General features: G+C 37.6%; 2 protein-coding genes across 6 annotated transcripts; one reads left to right on the forward strand and one right to left on the reverse strand.

Annotated features, from left to right (window-relative positions):
• The first annotated feature begins 412 nt into the window (after window positions 1-412).
• On the forward strand, window positions 413-5,970 carry LOC143864682 (putative disease resistance protein At4g27220). Of its 2 annotated transcripts, none has more exons than XM_077375429.1 (3): window positions 413-3,717; window positions 5,525-5,571; window positions 5,678-5,970. In XM_077375429.1, exon 1 carries the CDS (start codon window positions 523-525, stop codon window positions 3,697-3,699), a length of 3,177 nt encoding a protein of 1,058 aa, XP_077231544.1. In that variant the 5' UTR covers window positions 413-522; the 3' UTR covers window positions 3,700-3,717; window positions 5,525-5,571; window positions 5,678-5,970. The 2 variants fall into 2 exon arrangements, with proteins under 2 accessions (XP_077231544.1, XP_077231545.1); XM_077375430.1 differs by having other exon boundaries at window positions 5,693-5,970.
• A 1,361-nt stretch (window positions 5,971-7,331) lies between these two features.
• Window positions 7,332-16,800, reverse strand: LOC143864780 (NAD-dependent protein deacylase SRT2-like). Of its 4 annotated transcripts, XR_013241355.1 has the most exons (7): window positions 16,673-16,798; window positions 15,545-15,655; window positions 14,320-14,426; window positions 13,972-14,227; window positions 13,748-13,813; window positions 8,806-9,003; window positions 7,332-7,967 (listed from the first exon to the last, which is right to left on the reverse strand). XR_013241355.1 is itself a non-coding variant. In XM_077375610.1 (6 exons), the coding sequence occupies exons 3-5, from the start codon at window positions 14,358-14,360 to the stop codon at window positions 8,973-8,975; spliced, it is 486 nt and encodes a 161-aa protein (XP_077231725.1). In that variant the 5' UTR covers window positions 14,361-14,426; window positions 15,545-15,655; window positions 16,673-16,798; the 3' UTR covers window positions 7,332-7,967; window positions 8,806-8,972. The 4 variants fall into 4 exon arrangements, 3 of the variants coding, with proteins under 3 accessions (XP_077231725.1, XP_077231723.1, XP_077231724.1); XM_077375610.1 differs by having other exon boundaries at window positions 13,972-14,426; XM_077375608.1 differs by lacking the exon at window positions 15,545-15,655 and having other exon boundaries at window positions 13,972-14,426; window positions 16,673-16,800.
• Window positions 16,801-18,756: the final 1,956 nt, after the last annotated feature.

The following is an 18,756-nucleotide window of genomic DNA, read 5'->3' on the forward strand; positions in this document are numbered from 1 at the left end:
CAATGTCATCCAAAAAACAGCTCCATGTCCATGGACAAAACTTATATCTCTTGAAAAGATAGACTCGATGCTATCAAACCTGCAAGCGTGGAGCATCTCCCATCTATGGAGAGAAGGGAATAGAGCAGCTGATTATCTATCCAAAAGCAACTGTCCTATGAAAGGATTTCCAATCTCTCATTCTGTATTTCCTGATGAATTCCAAAATATTTTGTTAGAGGACTCCTCAGGAGCCATTTATATCCGTTTGTAAATTTTCTTTTTTTCTTTTCAATATATCTGGTGGGGGTCTGCCTAACCCCAAATTACCGATCAAAAAAAAAAAAAAAAGGTTTTGAGACTTTTTCTTTTTGTCTTTACAGCTGTCAAAGGTTCAATTATTGCCTCTCAATGTGATCTCTTGCAAGAAGAAGAAGAGTAATAGCTACACAGACATTTCTTCAGTTCCTTTAGCATCTCATCTACTCGCTATTCCTTCCACTGTTACTTTCCTCTTTAAGATCCCTTGTTTTTTCCGACATCATGGATGTTTTAGCAACACCCATCATAGAAGCGGTGAAGGTTTCATTTCCTCCTCTTAAGCGCCGTGTTCTTTATCTTGTTCACTATAAAAAGAGTGTTGAAAATCTTAAACTCAAAGCTGAAAATCTAACGTTGAGGAGAGAAGTTGTGCAAGTATTAGTGGAGGCTGCCACTAGGAATGGAAAAGAAATCACTGGTGAAGTGCGGTTATGGCTAAAACAAGTAGATGACATTGAGGCAATCCCGACGAGATTGGAAGAGGGGGTGATGGAGAACAAGAGATGTTTCAAGGGATGGTGTCCCAATTTCTGCTCACGCTATTCTCTAGGTAAAGAAGCAACGAAGACGATGGCTGATGTTGATGGCCTACTGGCAAGAGGGGATTTCACTGATGTATCAACTCCCCTCCCTTGTCCAAGCTTTAACCCAGCAGGAGAATTTGAGGCTTTTGAATCCACAGAATCAGCTAAGAAGCTGATCATCAAGGCATTAAAAGAGGAGAGAATCAACATCATCGGGGTATATGGGATGGGAGGTGTTGGCAAGACGACCCTAGTGGAACAGGTGGGAAAGCAAGCTAAGGATGAAAAGCTGTGTGATGAGGTTGTAAAGGTCACTGTTTCCCAAAACCAAGACTTGAAGAAGATCCAAGGTGAACTTGCTGAGAAATTAGGCATGAAATTTGAAGAAGATAATGAAGAAGTGCGGGCGGGCCGATTGTTGGAGAAATTAAAGCAAGAAAAGAAGGTACTCATAATCTTGGACGATTTGTGGGATAGATTGGACTTAACAAAGGTCGGAATCCCCTGTGGAGGTACACAAAAGGGCTGTCAAATTATAATAACAACACGGAGATTAGATGTATGTTCCAAGATGAATTGCCAGAAAAATATTATCGAGGTCAAAGTCTTATCTGAAAAAGATTCATGGAAACTATTCAAAGAGAAAGCAGAAATTGTTGAAACTGATGAATTCCAGAGTTTGGCTAGAGAGGTTGCTAAAGAATGCAAGGGCTTGCCTTTAGCCATTGTCACGGTTGCAAGGGCACTAAGAGGCAAAGGCTCATCGATTTGGGCTAATGCACTTGAAGAATTAAAGCAGTCTTCGGCAAGAAACATAGAGGGTGTTGAAAAAGAGGTGTACTCTCGTCTCGAGCTGAGTTACAACTACATCGAAAGTGAGGAAGCAAAGTTGTGCTTCTTGTTTTGTTGTGTCTTTCCTGAAGATCATAACATTGAAGTGGGTCTATTGATGAGATACATGATGGGGGAGAGGGTTTTCAAGGGTGTCAACAATTTTGAGAAAGCATGGAATAGAATACTTACCTTGGTTGAAAAACTTAAGAATTCCTGTTTGCTGTTAGACAGTGACTATGTAGGTCATGTAAAAATGCACGATGTTGTTAGAGATGTGGCCATACTGATCGCATCAAGAAAAGAGCACGGGTTTCTAGTTAATGTGGGGCTGGAACTGACAGAGTGGCCAGAGAATTTGGATGAATGCAAGAGGCTTTCACTTATGGGAACTTCAATTGGTATGCTCCCTGAGCTGCCGAATTGCCCACGTCTCTCAACCTTATTACTACAACAAATGAATGGTTGGGAAGAAATTCCAAATAATTTCTTTGAAGGAATGAAAGTCCTTGTCGTCTTGGATCTAAGCGATACCATGATTTCATCATTGCCCCCATCACTGCCGTACTTAAAAAACCTCAAGACACTATGCTTAGATGGGAGCTGGCGTTTACATGACATATACCTACTTGGAGGTTTGGTGAAACTTGAAGTACTTAGCCTAAGGAAAACTGCGATTAGAGAATTGCCAATAGAAATAGGGCAATTATCCAATCTGAAGGTTTTGGACTTGACAGGGAGTGGTGATCTTACAATGGTGGCACCGAATGTCATTTCAAGGTTGACTGAATTAGAAGAATTGCACATGGGAGATAGCTTCAATGAGTGGGAGGTAAGAGGTAGCAGCGGAGATGGAAGTAAAGCAAGCTTTGATGAGGTGGCATCTTTGGCTCGCTTGACCGTTCTATACATCCATGTTAAAGACGTGAATTGTTTGTCTCTAGAAGTCCCCGGCCCTTGCCCTTGGGAGAAACTAAAGAAATTCCACATCTGCGTTCAGGACGGATGGGACCCATATAAGTACTACGAGAACGGGAAGTGTACATCCATCAACATAATGTCATACCCTTTATCAAAGTGGGTTAAACTCTTATTAGAAAGAAGCGAAGAAATTGAGTTGAGTGGCGTCTCCAATATTGTAAACCTAGGTGTCTCTCTCCACAGCGTGAAGTGCCTCAATCTCTGCGATTGTGATGAAATGTTCCATTTCATCAATATGGTGGAAGAATCTCATCGGGTTCCACCAAATAGATTCTTTGGGAACTTGATAAAGCTGGACCTCAGACGCATGAAGAAACTAGAGAAAATCTGTCACGGCCCGCTTCCTAATAGATTCTTTGGGAACCTGATAAAGCTGACCATTTTCAGTTGTGGGAAATTAAAAAAAATCCTATCATATGATCTGCTTGAAGGATTGCAAAGCTTGGAGAAACTCACAGTATGCTTTTGCTCAGAGTTAGAGGAGGTATTTGACTACGAAGAGGGGATGAGAGAAGAGATTCATGCTGCTATTACTACATCACCTCTCTCTACATTGAAACAAATGGAATTATTCGCTCTGCCCAAACTGTCGTGTATATGGAAGGGGGCCATACCACCAACTGGGACATTCCACAACCTAACCCGCTTGCGTGTGTCTAGGTGCCCTAGCTTGCGATGTCTATTCTCCCCTGTTCTTGCACAGTGCCTTCAACAATTGGAATACCTCCGTGTACAAGGGTGTGGAGAAATAGAGGTGATAATAAGTGGAGAGGAAGAGGAGCAGGAATTGGGTGTGGTGGATAAAGAGACTCTGCTCCCTCGATTAGAGACTATAGAGTTAGACGAACTCCCAAAGCTTACAAGTCTCTGTTGCCATCTCCATTTCCCTTCCTTGAAATCTATTAGGGTATTGGATTGCCCGAATTTAAAGAGGTTCCCGGTAAGACCCCAGAACGCACCTAAACTTGAAAAGATTGAAGGAAAAGAAGCATGGTTTGAAGGGTTGGAGTGGGAGGACGAAGGCGACATGTCACGCCTCAAGCCTCTTTTTGGAGAGTGGTAACTGCAGTTTTAATATGAGGTAAATTTCATTTCGTTTCCTTTCTTATCTAATGATGTATTATGCCTTTTGTGTTTCCTTTAATTTATTGTAGACATAATAGCAATCCAAGTTACTACCACATGGATTCCACAATCCTTATCTTATAGAGAATGAAAAAACTCTGTAATTATGATTGTATTTATTATTCTTGTTTTATCATTCTCTCTTAAAGCAACTCCTTATGTGTTTGATATTATGTTTGTTAGAATCTTGACGGTTGCACCTGTTTTGTTTACATTTAGGTATAGCTGCTCTGCATCATGTTGATGCATAGGAAATGCTTATTTTATTGCTTACAAATCATTTTTTTAAGGATTCGCTTTTGTTTTCAAGGTGCTTTGGAATTAGGTCCTAGTACTGATTTTGCTCAATAAGTAAATGTCCATGAAAATTAAGCCAACCCATTCAAACATGACCAATTTCAATCTAAATATGAGACAGAGCAGGCCAGCCCCAGGCAACTTGCCACATTTTCAAGCTGAAGAGGATGGGATGATATCCTAAATAAGAAAAGTGATAAGACTCTTTGATGCCATATTGTTTTTTTTTTCTATATCAAATCCATTAACTCCCTGTGTGTTTTGGATTAAGAGAATTTATTTTGAGACCAAATCTGATTATTGGACTAAAAATCAATTACAATTTTAAGTCCAATAAACTGTTTTGGACTCAAAATCAATTCTCAAAGTCCAAAACAAACAAGGCCTAAGTGTGTCATGCCCTCTACAAAGGGAGATCAAAAGATCGGATCTTGTAGAGTTGGTTTTGTATCCAGTTTCGGTAATGCCTAAATTAACTTATCCCTCTCAAATCGACACCACCCCCCCCCCCCCCCCCCTCCACACACACACACACACGCCAAAGTAGAAGAAGTACAACAAATAATATTGAGTCTAGAACCTTTGCTTGAAAGTTGCAACCCTCATGTCTTTGATCAATAGTTCGTGGGATTTATGGGTAGCAAGGCAAGAGTCACTGCTTGCTACGACTAGGATGTAGAAAAACATAGCTACTTTCATTTTTAAGTATATAATTATTAATTATCTTTGATCAATAGTTTTAAAATCCCTTTTTTCTTATGAACTCATGCTGGTTGTTTATGATTTGCCGTCTTTTAGATCCTTCGACATTCGAGAATATAACCAATTTTTTTGTAATGAAATGCTTTGGTCATCTGGTGGTGCAGTGGTCCTCTTCATGTGATCAATTCTATGTATGAATATATTGGCTCCTAAGAAATTGGGCTATTGTGATATTTCTGTTACTCTGTTTCACCTTGATCAAATTAAATAGTGCTGGTTGTTGCAGATGTGATTAATGAGAGATCTAGTCGAAAGTTAAATCTCATTATTCTCAAGTATACAGTTACATTGAGCCATATTTGATTATCTAGTGGTGGAGGTGTCCTCAGAATGTGGTCAAATTCTCTATATGAATATGTTGGGTCGAAAGAAATAATCCAAAATCGGATTCTTTTTCTTTCAAAACAAAAACAAATCATCTTTTGCTAGAGAATTCACATATCTCCCCCAAGCTACATATTTTCATTTACATATAAATGTGAATCTTCTATAGGCTATTGAGTCAATTTCCAGTCTAGGGAACAACTTTTTCAAAGGTAGGATTTCACTGGTAGGTAGTAATATTATGTATTCAGGTTAAGGCAATTTCTCATCTTGCTTTAAAATTAGTCTAAGACATCTGCATTTTGCTTAAATGAAGCTATCTTTCTTTTGTTCTTTTTCCCTTGTAATGTCAAAATTAAGTGTTTTCCATTTAATTGCAGCCAGAATGGATGGCACCAGAAGTGTTAAGAAATGAACCATCCAATGAGTAAGTACTACCTGTGTTTCTTTTAGGAAGCATTGATAAGGAGCTCCCTTTCATTACTTTTATTTTGTCTCTAATTGATATTGAAGAGGATGCTAATTTCTTACAGATGCAATGTCTACAGCTTTGGCATGATACTATGGGTGCTGGCTAGCTTGTGTATGCCATGGAGTTGACATTTTGACATACCGCAACTTTTGGTGGATTACCAGCTCATCCTATCATTTAATCATTGATGAATTTTAGCGTTCTTTTGAATAGAGCTGTTCTGTTATTTCCTATTTTACTGGATTAAAACTCCATAGATCATGTGTCTAAAGTGATTTCTCATGCCATGTATGCATCTGATTGGTGCTTATTACTGTTATGGTTCCTTTGATATTTACAGATCAGATTCCATAATTATATGGTGCCCATTATTTGAGTGATCCAAACCATTTATTTTCTGGTCCTGACGTAGATAGGGTGTGCCCAGAAAATGTTCTCCATAGGATGATCCTAACCCTTTGATCCGTGGAGGTTTACATACTATGCCGTCCATTTTAAACCTCGACAGATAGTAGGGTTAGGATCATCCTATGAAGAAGACTTTAGGGCACACCCTATCTACATCAGGGACCAACAAATGAATGGTTTGGATCACCCATATAATGTGGGCCCCACTGTTTTTTCGGCTGAGCATAAGCTGGAATAGAACCTCCCACCTTAAGGTTGAAGACCAAAGCTTTGATCATTGGAGATAGGGGCTCAATCCCAAATTATTTCTGGATTTGTTGTGATCATGGTTTTGAATCTTTTGTAGAGTTTTTATATGGGGTGACCGTGTTGTGAACAAGCATATACTTTTATAGTATATGCTTGTTTGATTTTTTTATTTTTTTTGGATTTCCACCCAACCCTAGATCGGCCTTTTCACAACAATTAACATTATTTGCAAATAATCACATTTTACTTTAATGACAAACATAGCAGCCCCAACACACACTCTAGGGGATCATGGATCATGTGTTCCAATTGCTTTAATGACTCTTGTATAGGGTAGAATTTGCCTCTATAAAAAAGATGAGGAATGATAGATACAAGGGAGCCCTCGCATAAAGAGCCAAAAAAAAGGGCTCTTGACTGGATCCACATCATCGAGCCAATGATCCAAACCATTGATTTGTTAGTATAAGTAAAAGTATAAGTAAGAACCATTTTTTCAATGATCCAAACCATTTTTTCAGGAACAATCACCATTTTTCGAACAGAGAATTCAAAAAAAAAATTGACACAGAACCTAATTTGTGTCAAATTTGTTTTTCGGCAACAAAATTTTCATTGTCTTCGTCCATTTTCACCCATTCCTATTGGATTTTGGTCCTCCAAAGTTTAGAAAGCTTCTTTGGAACTGTTGAGGTTTAGTGGAGTGGAGCTGCATTTAACCCATAATCTGAAAATATCATTTATTTTTTACAAAATTATACTGCTGAAAAGAATGCAAATTCAAGTGATCCAAAACAAGCAGTATAAGATTTTCTTAGTATAAAAATGATTTTAAGCTTTATCCCTGTATGGGACTTTGCCCCCAATGGAAGTTTGCAATTGTGAAACTTACTGCAGTTTATTTGATCATTGGAAGTTAGCCCCACCTGCTTTGACTCTTTAGGAGGCCGATCGATCAAGTGGGTCCCATGTCTTATTACCATTGAATCAAGATCAAGCAAGAGAAACTGATAAAAAAATTTAACTACAGGATTTTCAGCCAGATCATTTGAATTCCATGAACCATAAAATAACTGTAGCAGTAATTTACTCCATTCATTGAGAAAACTTAATGTCCTTGTAACACTTGATATCAGTGATAAATAAGGGATCTAGATAACAATTAGCCAACAAAAAAAATCAAAAATCAAAAATCGAACATGCTCTTCAGATTGTTGGACTCCCTTGACATAAACATTACTTTTCATTTTCCTAAATGTACAATACTGATCTCCATTTCAAATCAATCTCATCTAACCCATGAATTAGCACACTATTCCAACCCATAATTCTTTTCGAAAGGTTGGACTGTATTAAATTCTTTGCAGCTCAGTCTATCCAGTTTCTTTGGGTTTGACAAATTATGTGGTTAGAACATCAGGGAGAGTGGTTTGAGCTCCAAGAATCTTACCACCCACATCAGGAAAATTTTCATAACCGGGTAATGGCCCAATTCTTCCATCTCTCTCCACCTGAATTGGGTATTTCATCAGGTGCCCCTTCATTTCTTTCATATCATCAGATACATATGACTTCCAGTTATCTTTTGCTAGCCGATTTACACGCCTAACACACTTCAATGTCTGTGGTTCGCGGAAAGAATCCTCCAGAGAGCCTAAATGCTCTGCCCAGAGCGACATCCGATACCCATATACCTATAAAAAAACTGTATCACATTGGATTAGTTGTACATCTATAATCACAAGACATCTAAATGATCTTCTTAATACCTGTATTTTCGGATGTTTCGAACCAATTGTGAGTCAAAAATTGATTATTGGACTCAAATTTACATTTAATTTTGAGTTCAATAATCAGTTTTTGACTCACAATTGGTTCGAAACATCCGAAAACAACCAGGATTTTAACAATAAAAATCAATAAGATAAGTTCAATGCACTAAAATACAAAATTCTCTATTAATCTTTTTTTTTTGGGTGTAGGAAAGCTTGGGATTGAACCTCCGACCTCCAGGTTGAAGAACAAAGCCTTGACCATTGAGCTAGAGGCTCAATCCCAATTCTCTATTAATCTCCATCAAGCATTATGGTACGAATTTCCATAAGGATAATTGCATAATGTTTGGTCAATCTTTCCAATTTTAAGAATTTACATTCCGTTCATTAAAGATGGGTCTAGAAATTTAATGCCCAAATGTTGAACATCCCTCGTATTATTTCTGATTCATGGATATGTTGTTTTTTTTTTTTTTTTTGATGAGTATGGATATGTATTGTTCCCATAGAAGTTCCTGAATTTCACTAGACAGATTTGGCTAGTATTGCTTCTTTTGTTTTGAATGACTAGTTTTAGCATGGTTAACAGATAAAAGTGAATCAGGATATCTTAGTCATTCTACTTGGTAGAATCATTTTAGCATTATAGATATTTATAAAAGATTTTTATATTTAACCTTATAAATATATAAAAATTCCCCTAGCAAATGAATGGCACATTGCATATGCATTTATTAAAACTAACAAAATTTCAAACCTGGCCATGTGGATGACTCTGCCTTCCAGCCCACGTGTAATTGGGTTGGTAAGCACCCATAGCAATTTCTGTATCTCTTGAACCATCCAATGATCTTTGGTTAATGTTAGCAGATCCCATGAGTACATACTCGTCATCAACTATCATTCCTTTTGCATGAACATAGATCATAAATCTTCGGAACTTGTTGGATACACACTGCGAAATAAGGTTCTAGAGGTAAGACAACTAGTAATAAGCATGGCATTCCATTCTCAAGTTACAAGAAAAATATGCAGATTTCTTTTTGAAGTGCTGCATCTTTCATTTCAAAATAAAATTGAGCAACCACATAAAGCTAAGGCCCTATTCATTTAAGATTATGCAACCGATTGTGAGTGCCAAACTGATTATTAGACTCAAATTTAAACGTAATTTTGAGTCCAATAATCATTTTGGCCACAATCGTTTGTCATAATCTTAAACGAACAGGAACAGGGCCTCAATATTATATGAAGAATAAGAATCGAGTACATATAAATTCCCATAGGTTTTTTCTACACAAAGTTGCATCGAGTTGACAATCCATTTTTTGAGCAACTCCTAACTGGCAAGAAAACTTCTAACTGGCCGGTGAAGGATTACTTGGTTCAGAAAACTCTCTTCGTTCAATAGTGTACTTTCATATTTTGCTCCTATTGCCTTTAGGTTCACGAACCCATCTGCAATTGTATTGCGGCAGCATCTGAGATCCAAGTTGGCATGGATTTGTTTTGCTTCCATAAATTTTGGTAAGCACTGATAATTGCTGACTGGCAATTCTAGTTGGGATCTTTCCAGAGAAACTCAAAGCTCATTCATTATTGAGACACTAATTAATTACAAAACATGGTAAGTTGTGCACAACTAGCGTAACCATAAATAGATGTAGCCAAAGGTTTACAATTTAATAGTGTGGTAGTAGTCGTTCTACTTAAATTGTGGAAATATATATGCCAAACCCTCACAATATAGATGTTTTATGCTCAATGAAGCATAGAATGATGCTATGATATTTCTGAAGATTTTCATGACAGCTAGGTGTAGGGTTAAGTTGGCTTAGCTGTGCACAAAGAGCACAGGGGAGAGTATCAAAGGTGGATTCGTCTTACAAATTTTGAGACCATCCGATCAATTGTCCGAATGGGATCAAATGCTACAAGAACGATTGGTGTATTCCATGATCTAAATCCCAAGGAAACAATAGAACCAGAGATCAACACCAACTATAGGAAGATGAGAGAGGAAAACAGAGGGGGAGATTTCATAAGGTGTATTTGTAGAATGAGTAGCACACTCCTTGCGAAACTCCTACTCTCCTTGGGAATGAGTTGCACAGAGAGAATGCAACTCCAACTCATATGAGGAATCCTAAGAGTCTTACAAGGATTCCCAGGTTGAGTAGCTTAGTGGGACCCACATGGACGTCCTATTAACTCCAACTTGTTCCACTTGTCCATGGTGGGGCACACTAGCAACCGCAAAACTCATCCGATTCTCTCCATTGAAAGTGTTTTCTTCACACTGAGAAATAGAGCATGCGACTAACATGAGTTTCTCTTCTTGGGAGAGTATCATGGTATGTTTCTATCTAACTAATTTTGATACATCTAACACTTTCCCTAGACATATTCGGCTATGTCTGATTGAGCAGTTTCTAATCCTTCAGGATCATGTCAACACTCAGAATAATGCCCACCCAGTATGCAACTACAAACTTCTAGAAAAACAAACATATTATATAATAGTACTCATATAGAGGAGTAAATAATAGTATTAAAAAACAATGAAGAAAACACAGATTTTCTGGCAGAAGATCTAGTTAATGCTTACATCTTGACCAAAGAATATGTTACCAAAGACTCTTCCTCCATTCCTCTTGTCGTTTAGCTTCAGAACAATTGATTTCCCAGACATGCCCCTTCCAACCGCACCAGTCATGACCATAAGAAACATTTTAGAGTAGACATATATCAAACTCATGTGAGCTCAGATATAGGTTATCTGAGCATGAGCGTCAAAAACTCACATTATTATTAGATCTAATGATGTTTTATGTGTTTCTTCTTCTCCTTGCATAACTAAGACAAAATGAATAAAATATAAATAAGGCGTATGATCTGGTGCACCCGTTCCACGCCCCTCCTATTATAGTGAGAATTAGGTGATACCAACGGTCGATGGTCAACGCAACGATCTGGACCATCTATTCGGTGGGCTCACCTTCGATTTCCAAGCTCATAGAGCCCAATCCGACTATCGATCAATGACTTGTAAAGGAACTGTTTAATTAAATTCATAGGACTAAAACTCAGCCGAGTCGACTCGAATGAGCAAAGGATCGAGTTGAGTGATCATGGTATTCTTTCGACTGAAATATGTAGGAAGTATATACTATGTACAAATGGGAAATGATAGGGGCATTCCTTTTGGTAATGTCACTCTTCACTCTGCGCTTTTAGTTAATTATACGATGCATGCTCAATTTTTTTTATTTTTTTTTTTCAAACTTTTGTACCCTATTACACTTTTAAAAAGCACTACCCACCCAATCATTCTCAATATTTTCTTAGTATTTTCTTAGCATTGAGGTAGCATGGTAATGCTGTCTCTTTGTACATCTTGTTCTTCATGGCAGGTTTGTGGTTTATCCTAGATCATACCAATATTAATCTTTTTTCTTGTAAGGAACTAATCGTGTGTTGCTGAATAGAAATAAGGAATGCAGATCTTTTCTAATTTTTGTCATCCATTATATGGGAAGCTATCCATGGAAAGAAGAATAGGGAGGATCACCATTAGGACACCCGAATGTGGGGACAAATGTGTGAGAAAAAGATCTTGACTCAATTGCGGCAGAGAGAGAGAGAGAGAGAGAGAGAGAGAGAGAGAGAGAGAGAGAGAGAGAGAGCAAGAGAGATCCATCTTTCCATTCTCTAGCACTTCTTTTTGTCAACTTCATGATATCCGTGAAGTAAACTACAAAATTTTAAGTTAACTGCTGTTTCTATAAGTGTTTCCTATTCTTAATATGCACCTATCATTAACTTTATGAAGATGCTTAAAACTAACATGGTATCAGAACCTGAATACAATAGATTCCAACAAGACTAAGATCTTTCTGGTTTCTTTTTCGGCCTCCACCTTCATCAGGGATTGCATCCAAAAGGAACCATAAGATCTGATTTTTCTTTCCACATTTATTGGGGATCACACTATATTCTTATGCCTTCTTAATCAGGTCTCTCTCTCTCTCTCTCTCTCTCTCTCTCTCTCTCTCTCTCTCTCTCCGCCCTGTGGTTCTGTTCACGTCTTTCAGGTTGATCGGGAATGGGAGCCAGAAATCTATCTCTTTCGCCGCCGTCTGCCCCACCACCTATTGTTAAGCCAAGCCAATGGTATCAGATTCAAGGTTTGGTTCATTCAGAAGGCTACTATCAACCGATAAGAGTAGAGGGCCTCTCATCCGCCAAGCTGGGGTGGGGTATGATGCCTCAACGGATAGATCTCCATCAACATGGGAGTTTTCCTGGAAAAATGGCAACGTCGTGATAACCATTGGGGCCCGGGAACATGTAATTGTTAGAAAGGGGAGGAGTGAGGGAAAGAGATGGACAGCTGATGGGGAAGCGAAAATGCCAAGATAGAGAACTAATTGTGAGGGGAATACTTGTAAAAGGCGGTGAAGGGAGCAGGAATTGTATAAAGGGGGAGCAGAAATATCAGTTGTGTGAACCATAAATGAATGGTAACCTCCTCTTTTCAAAGCACAAAATACCACATGAACTATGACCCTAGAGGCAAGCTCCTCTTTACAGACTCCTACAAATTTTAGCCTAGTTTCCCAGGACAAGAGCGTTCACTAAACTCAAATCCCAAGTCCCAAAAACAAAAGATGCTGTATTACAATAACCTGTTAATTAAGATACCAAAACTTTCCTATGCTTAACTTCTCTAAAACAACTAAAAATTTCCAAAATTTCCTAGAAAATGTCAGAAAATATTTTGAAAACCACAAAACCATCTCAATCTATAAAAAAATCCAACAAAAGCACCTCAACTATGAATTTTCTCCACATTCATCACTCCAACAACAAGATCCTCCACCAATCTTTGCATACCTTGCAAGTGTCGCTCAGTATTACAATGAAATTAAAGAAATTCTTCTCAGACTGAATTCTTTCCTGTTAGAGAAATTCTTCTCAGCCATGGGAATCCAAACAAAAATCACATACTTGAAGGCTCTCATTCCAATTTGATTCAGCCCAAAAAAAAAAGAGAACTAAAAAATTTCCTGTAAGAATCATTTAATAAAAGAAAATAGTTTATTTAGTAAAGCTTTAGAACTGTTTGTGCAGTCTCTAGCATCATGGGGAAAACCCCCCAAGGAACAGTGTACAAGGACTTTAACCTCCTCTTCCAAACATAAAAGATTAACAATTAATATCACTTTTTCAAGAAACTTAGCTTCAAATCCAACTAAAACTTGAAAGAAATAACTACTGTGTTACAGTGGTTTCTCATTTGTAAAATTTAATCTTCATTGAAGAGAAATCCTGATATTTAGTTACTTTAATGAGGAAAATAACAACCAAGGATTTTGGTGGGTGACAGACATGTACAATATGCTAGTTTGCAGACATAATGTAAATGATAATTTCAGAAAAATCAAGTACTAAATAGAAAACTTCAACCTTTTTTTTATGACATAGGGTATCCCCACCCTATTTTAGCACGGGACTAATCCCTATGGATGCACACAATAACCATTTATTTGTTTATTAGCAAGTGAATGAGATCAAGATTGCAGCACCAAATTTTTGAAGAAAACAAATAATGTAGTTGCACTGAAATGTAAAATTTCAGCTATTATTTTCATCGTTATGCAAAAAATAAGAAATAAGAACAAAGAGGAAATAAGAACCTTCTATAATCAGGAATCCCTGACTCTGTGCTTATTCCTGCTCCAGTCAACACCATAAGCTTGCGACTGTGAACATAATCAGTAAGCAGGCAGTTAATCAGTAAATACTCAAAAACAATAAGAATGTGGGATAACTCAACTCAACTAAGCCTTTGTCCCAAACTAGTTGGGGTCAGCAAGAATGTGGGATAGTTTTCATTAATTGAAGTTATCCCAATACAAACCTCTGATCAATAAATTGATACAAAAGGTTGACATCTTTGATGCTTGGAGGATCCGAATCCGGAACTATCCTTTTGTCCCTCAGGAAGTCTAAAGAAGCTTTATCCTGATGTTTCAGTATAGCGCCGGGAGTAGAGTATTTGCATGTTGTCCTCACATGCCTTACAGAGAAACGGAAAGAAAGGCCTCCTCTTGATTTGTTGTACAATAGTCCAGGCTTTATACTTGACCCAACACCAGCCGTGTGAAAATAATGTCCTGACAATTTAGAAAGCCTACAATAATGAGCTGAGAAAGGGGGAATATGCAGAATGTTGTGCGAACATTTCATTCCAAAAGGGGAGCCACACTTTATGGCGGGCACAAATTGATGTTCATGAAAAATAACCATCAAATAATTGTGAGAGTACTTGCGTCCTGTAATTGTCCCAAGAACTTCTTTGGCTCCCGTGATAAGCTGTATTTTGAATAAGTATAGGCTGTTAGCAGTGTGATTAGAAGCCACCATTACAAAATGTTAAGAGTAACACATGCAACTAATTTTTGTAACATTCAATTTCAATTAGAAAAAAAATTCCTGAGGAATCAGATGATGCTCATACTATTAGTACATATACACATCTTAGGCCCTGTTCATTAAGATTATGACAATCGATTGTGAGTGCCAAACCAATTATTGGACTCAAAATTATGTTTAAATTTGAGTCCAATAATCGGTTTGGCACTCACAATTGGTTGTCATAATCTTAAACAAACACGCCGTGTACCAAGAAGAAATTCCCATTTTAATAAAGTAGGAAAAATGGAAAAATCCTCAATTTGTTGGCATTTCATGGAAAGCAACTTACTTGTTAAAACACTATGGAACTACTCTAAAGATTGATGTAGAATTGCAGGAAATGTGTTTACCCGTTTTTCAAGTGTGAGAGGCACAAACCTGGAATTTTTGGCCATCTAGGTCTCAACAACTATGACGTAGAAATGGTTCTATTAACTCATGCTACCAATTTTTGTGACATTCCATTTCAAATAGAAAAAAAAAATCCTCTGAGGAATCAGATGATGCTTATACTATTAGTACATGAACACATCTTAGCGTAGCAACTCATGCTACCAATTTTTGTGACATTCCATTTCAAATAGAAAAAAAAAATCCTCTGAGGAATCAGATAATGCTTATACTATTAGTACATGAACACATCTTAGCGTGGCAAGAAGAAATTCCCATTGTGCCCTTCAAAAAACAAAGAAATTCTCATTGTGTGTTTGCTAACTTGCACTTTTACAAAGATCTATATAAAAGTAGGAAAAATGGAAAACTCCTCAATGTGTTGGCGTTTCCAGGAAAACAACTTGTTAAAACACTATGGAACGAGTTTAAAGGTTGATGTAGAATTTCGGAACTGTGTTTACCCATTTTTGAAGAGTGAGAGACACAAACCTGGAACTTTTGACCATCAAGGTCTCAAAGACTACGACATAGAAATGGTTCTAATTAAACAATTTTCCTATATGATTCACAGTTGAAAGAATTATCAAGTGCATTCCATTATGTACCTTTATTCCATTATTTACCTCTATAAAGAATAAATAAACTTGTATGTAGGGCTGGTCTAGCGATGGAAGAATTTTTTTATTGCCACAAAACCGCCAAGGCTTTCAACATCTTATTCATTACCCTGATCCCTATAATGAGAAATGAATCAAATATTACGGAATTTCAGCGCATTTGGCTAGTAGGAGAGGTGTATAAAATTATATCCAAATTCTCCTCTTTTTCTTAAAGAAAGTGATGCCTAAGTTATTGCCTCTGACCAAAGCGACTTTGTGAAGGGTAGACAGATTCTCAATAGCATAGTTTCAAACAATAAGGCCATCACCTCTATCAAAATCTCAAGGGTTAAATTTATGATTCTCAAAATAGACGTGGAGAAAGCACATGACAGGTTGGATTGGTCTCTCAACCGGTGGAACTCCTTAAGGTGTGTTTGGTTGCACAAAAGCCAGGATAGTTTAGGGGCTTTGCTTTGCATATGGGTTCCATGTGAGCAAAATCTCTTGTTTGGTTGCCAATGTAGCATCGAAATCCCTGGAGACTATCAGACAAATTTCATAAGTAATTATTGCGTGTCCGGTGATTTGGCATCCATGTCCCCTCCTTATACCTTCCAAGCCAAATTTCTAAAAAATAGAGGAATTTGACTTGGAAAATGTTGCCTTTTCTCTTTCTCTCTCTTCTCTTTCTATATTGGTAATGACACCCCCTCCCATTACTCTACGAGGTTGGCAACCAGACACTACTTATCACTATTCATTATACCATGTCTCTCGAAGCCACGAATTGAATTCACTTATAGTCGATTCATGCGTTCAGGTTGATGCAATAACATAGATTTAAGGATATCTACCCATAATCTCTAGTTGAAAGTGACTATTTAAAATTTTGCGCTAGACCATGAACTTATATTTTTAAAATTTTGCTCTGCAAATAGTCTAGATCAGAAAAAGTAGAAACCGAGGGTTAGAATAAAAACAGAGTAAAATGTACAGACGTTTAGCTGTTTCGGTGATGGTTTTGGAACCCACATCAAGCTGAGAAGTTCGGATTATATTTCTAAATTTGAGAGCAAATGAGAATCAAAATACCCAAAAGACCAGATGTAGGGTTATCTCAGAGCAAGAAGAAAGAGAGAGAAGACTTACATGGGAAGCCATGGGTGCCATATTTCTCGTGGCGGGGGTTTCTACCGTTTGTTTATGGGAAAATTTATCAGATCGAGAGTCAAAATATGTGGCTGTCCTTACCAACACGTAGGGTGTTTTACAACATTGATTTGGTGCAAGCACGTATTGTTGCAATAGAGGGAGAATGATATTGTGTACGCACGTATGGTTTAGTGTAGGCCATTTTGTCCAGTATTTTTCAAAAAAGTATTGTATAGCCTAGGATGATCCAAACTGTTGATTTAATGGGCCACAATGTAAATAGGTTGTCTCCACAAAAATCATTTCCACATTATGATCTTAGCCCTCCCATATATGATGAACATAAGTATTATGGAAATCTCTATAGATTGGAGGGTTGTGATCACCCTATGGAAATGATTTTGGGGGCACAACCTGTTTTTTATTGTTGTCCATCAAATGGACGGTTTGGATCATCCTTTGTGTGGGACTGTACTGTACTTTTTTGGAAAATACCGGACTCTATTGCTTATACACCATATAAATGAGTGTGGGCCCTGTTTGGATTGCAGGAATTTTGCGAAAAAAGTTTGGAGAGGAAAATTAAAAAATATATCTAAAATTTCCTACTTTCACTTGGGCATGAGAAAAAAAAATAGATGGGTTTTGCAAACGAGTGCAATAGAGAAGAAATTTTACCCGTGTTTTGTTCAAAAGGACTCAAAACATTTGTAAAAGATGTGTGAAATGATTGTGAAATTTCTTTTCCAATGCACCTTAACGAGTGCCCTCACATTGTAAACAAATTTTACACTTGGTTTGATTAAAAAAAAAAGGACGCCAAACATTTGGTTGCCGGGTTTTTTTTGTTCCTTGGAGTTTTGTGGGAGAGTTAGTTAAATTTTGGTCCCATCCCATGTTTGGTTGCCTTTTAGCACCAGGTTTATTTTAATCCCACTCTTGTAATGATTACTTGTGTAATGATTGCCTTTTCATCCCATCCCAAGATAACCCCAGGAACAAAAATAAACTCAGGAACCAAAAATAAGCTTGAGAAGAATTTTTTTCTATCCAACAGTTCAAGCAACCAAACAAAGGTTTTTTTTTTTCCCCACCATAATCCAGTCAACCAAACATGGGATTTTTATTTTACCAGGATACTTCTAGGACTTTTTTTTTCCCACCTATCTCCCAGGGTATTTTTTTTCTCCCACATAACTCCCAGGAACAAAAAAAACCCGGCAACCAACAGAGTGGGCACTCGTTAGCAAAACCGGGTTTTTTTGTTCCTGGGAGTTATGTGGGAGAAAAAAATACCCTGGGAGATAGGTGGGAAAAAAAAAGTCCTAGAAGTATCCTGGTAAAATAAAAATCCCATGTTTGGTTATGTGGGAGAAAAAAATACCCTGGGAACCTTTGTTTGGTTGCTTGAACTGTTGGGTAGAAAAAAATTCTTCTCAAGCTTATTTTTGGTTCCTGAGGTTATTTTTGTTCCTGGGGTTATCTTGGGATGGGATGAAAAGGCAATCATTACAAAAGTGGGATTAAAAAATTCACCCCACAAGTAATCATTACAAGAGTGGGATTAAAAAAAACCTAGTGCTAAAAGGCAACCAAACATGGGATGGGACCAAAATTTAACTTACTCTCCCACATAACTCTCAGGAACAAAAAAAATCCGACAATGTTAATAGGACCGTGAGTGAGACACAGTGGTAGGATCCGAAGAGCACTTCAAATCTGATCCAACCGATAAGGGATTTGAACGGATCATGATTGAAACATAGGTGGATCTGATCCGAAATGGATCCGTTGACAACCCTAGAAATTTCTTTGAAGAAGCGTAGAGAGAGGGTACGTGCACGCCACAGGAGCTGCTTGGTGGGTTAGGGAGTTAGTGTCAATGGTTATAAAAGGAAGAGAAAGAGGGTGACTTGTGACTTGAGAGAGATGAATGACGATACTGAAAATAAGAATAGTTTGAAAAAAGGCACGACTTATTTCACTAAAATACCTTTGAAAAATTACTTAACGTTGTATAAAGGGAAATGTTGATCGGAGGGTTAGGATCAACCTATGAAAATGATTTTTGGGGCCCAACC

This window comes from Tasmannia lanceolata, unplaced genomic scaffold (assembly GCF_043159265.1).
Source record: "Tasmannia lanceolata isolate RefF3 unplaced genomic scaffold, GAP_Taslan_0.1 ptg000054l, whole genome shotgun sequence".
NCBI classification, from domain to species: domain Eukaryota; kingdom Viridiplantae; phylum Streptophyta; class Magnoliopsida; order Canellales; family Winteraceae; genus Tasmannia; species Tasmannia lanceolata.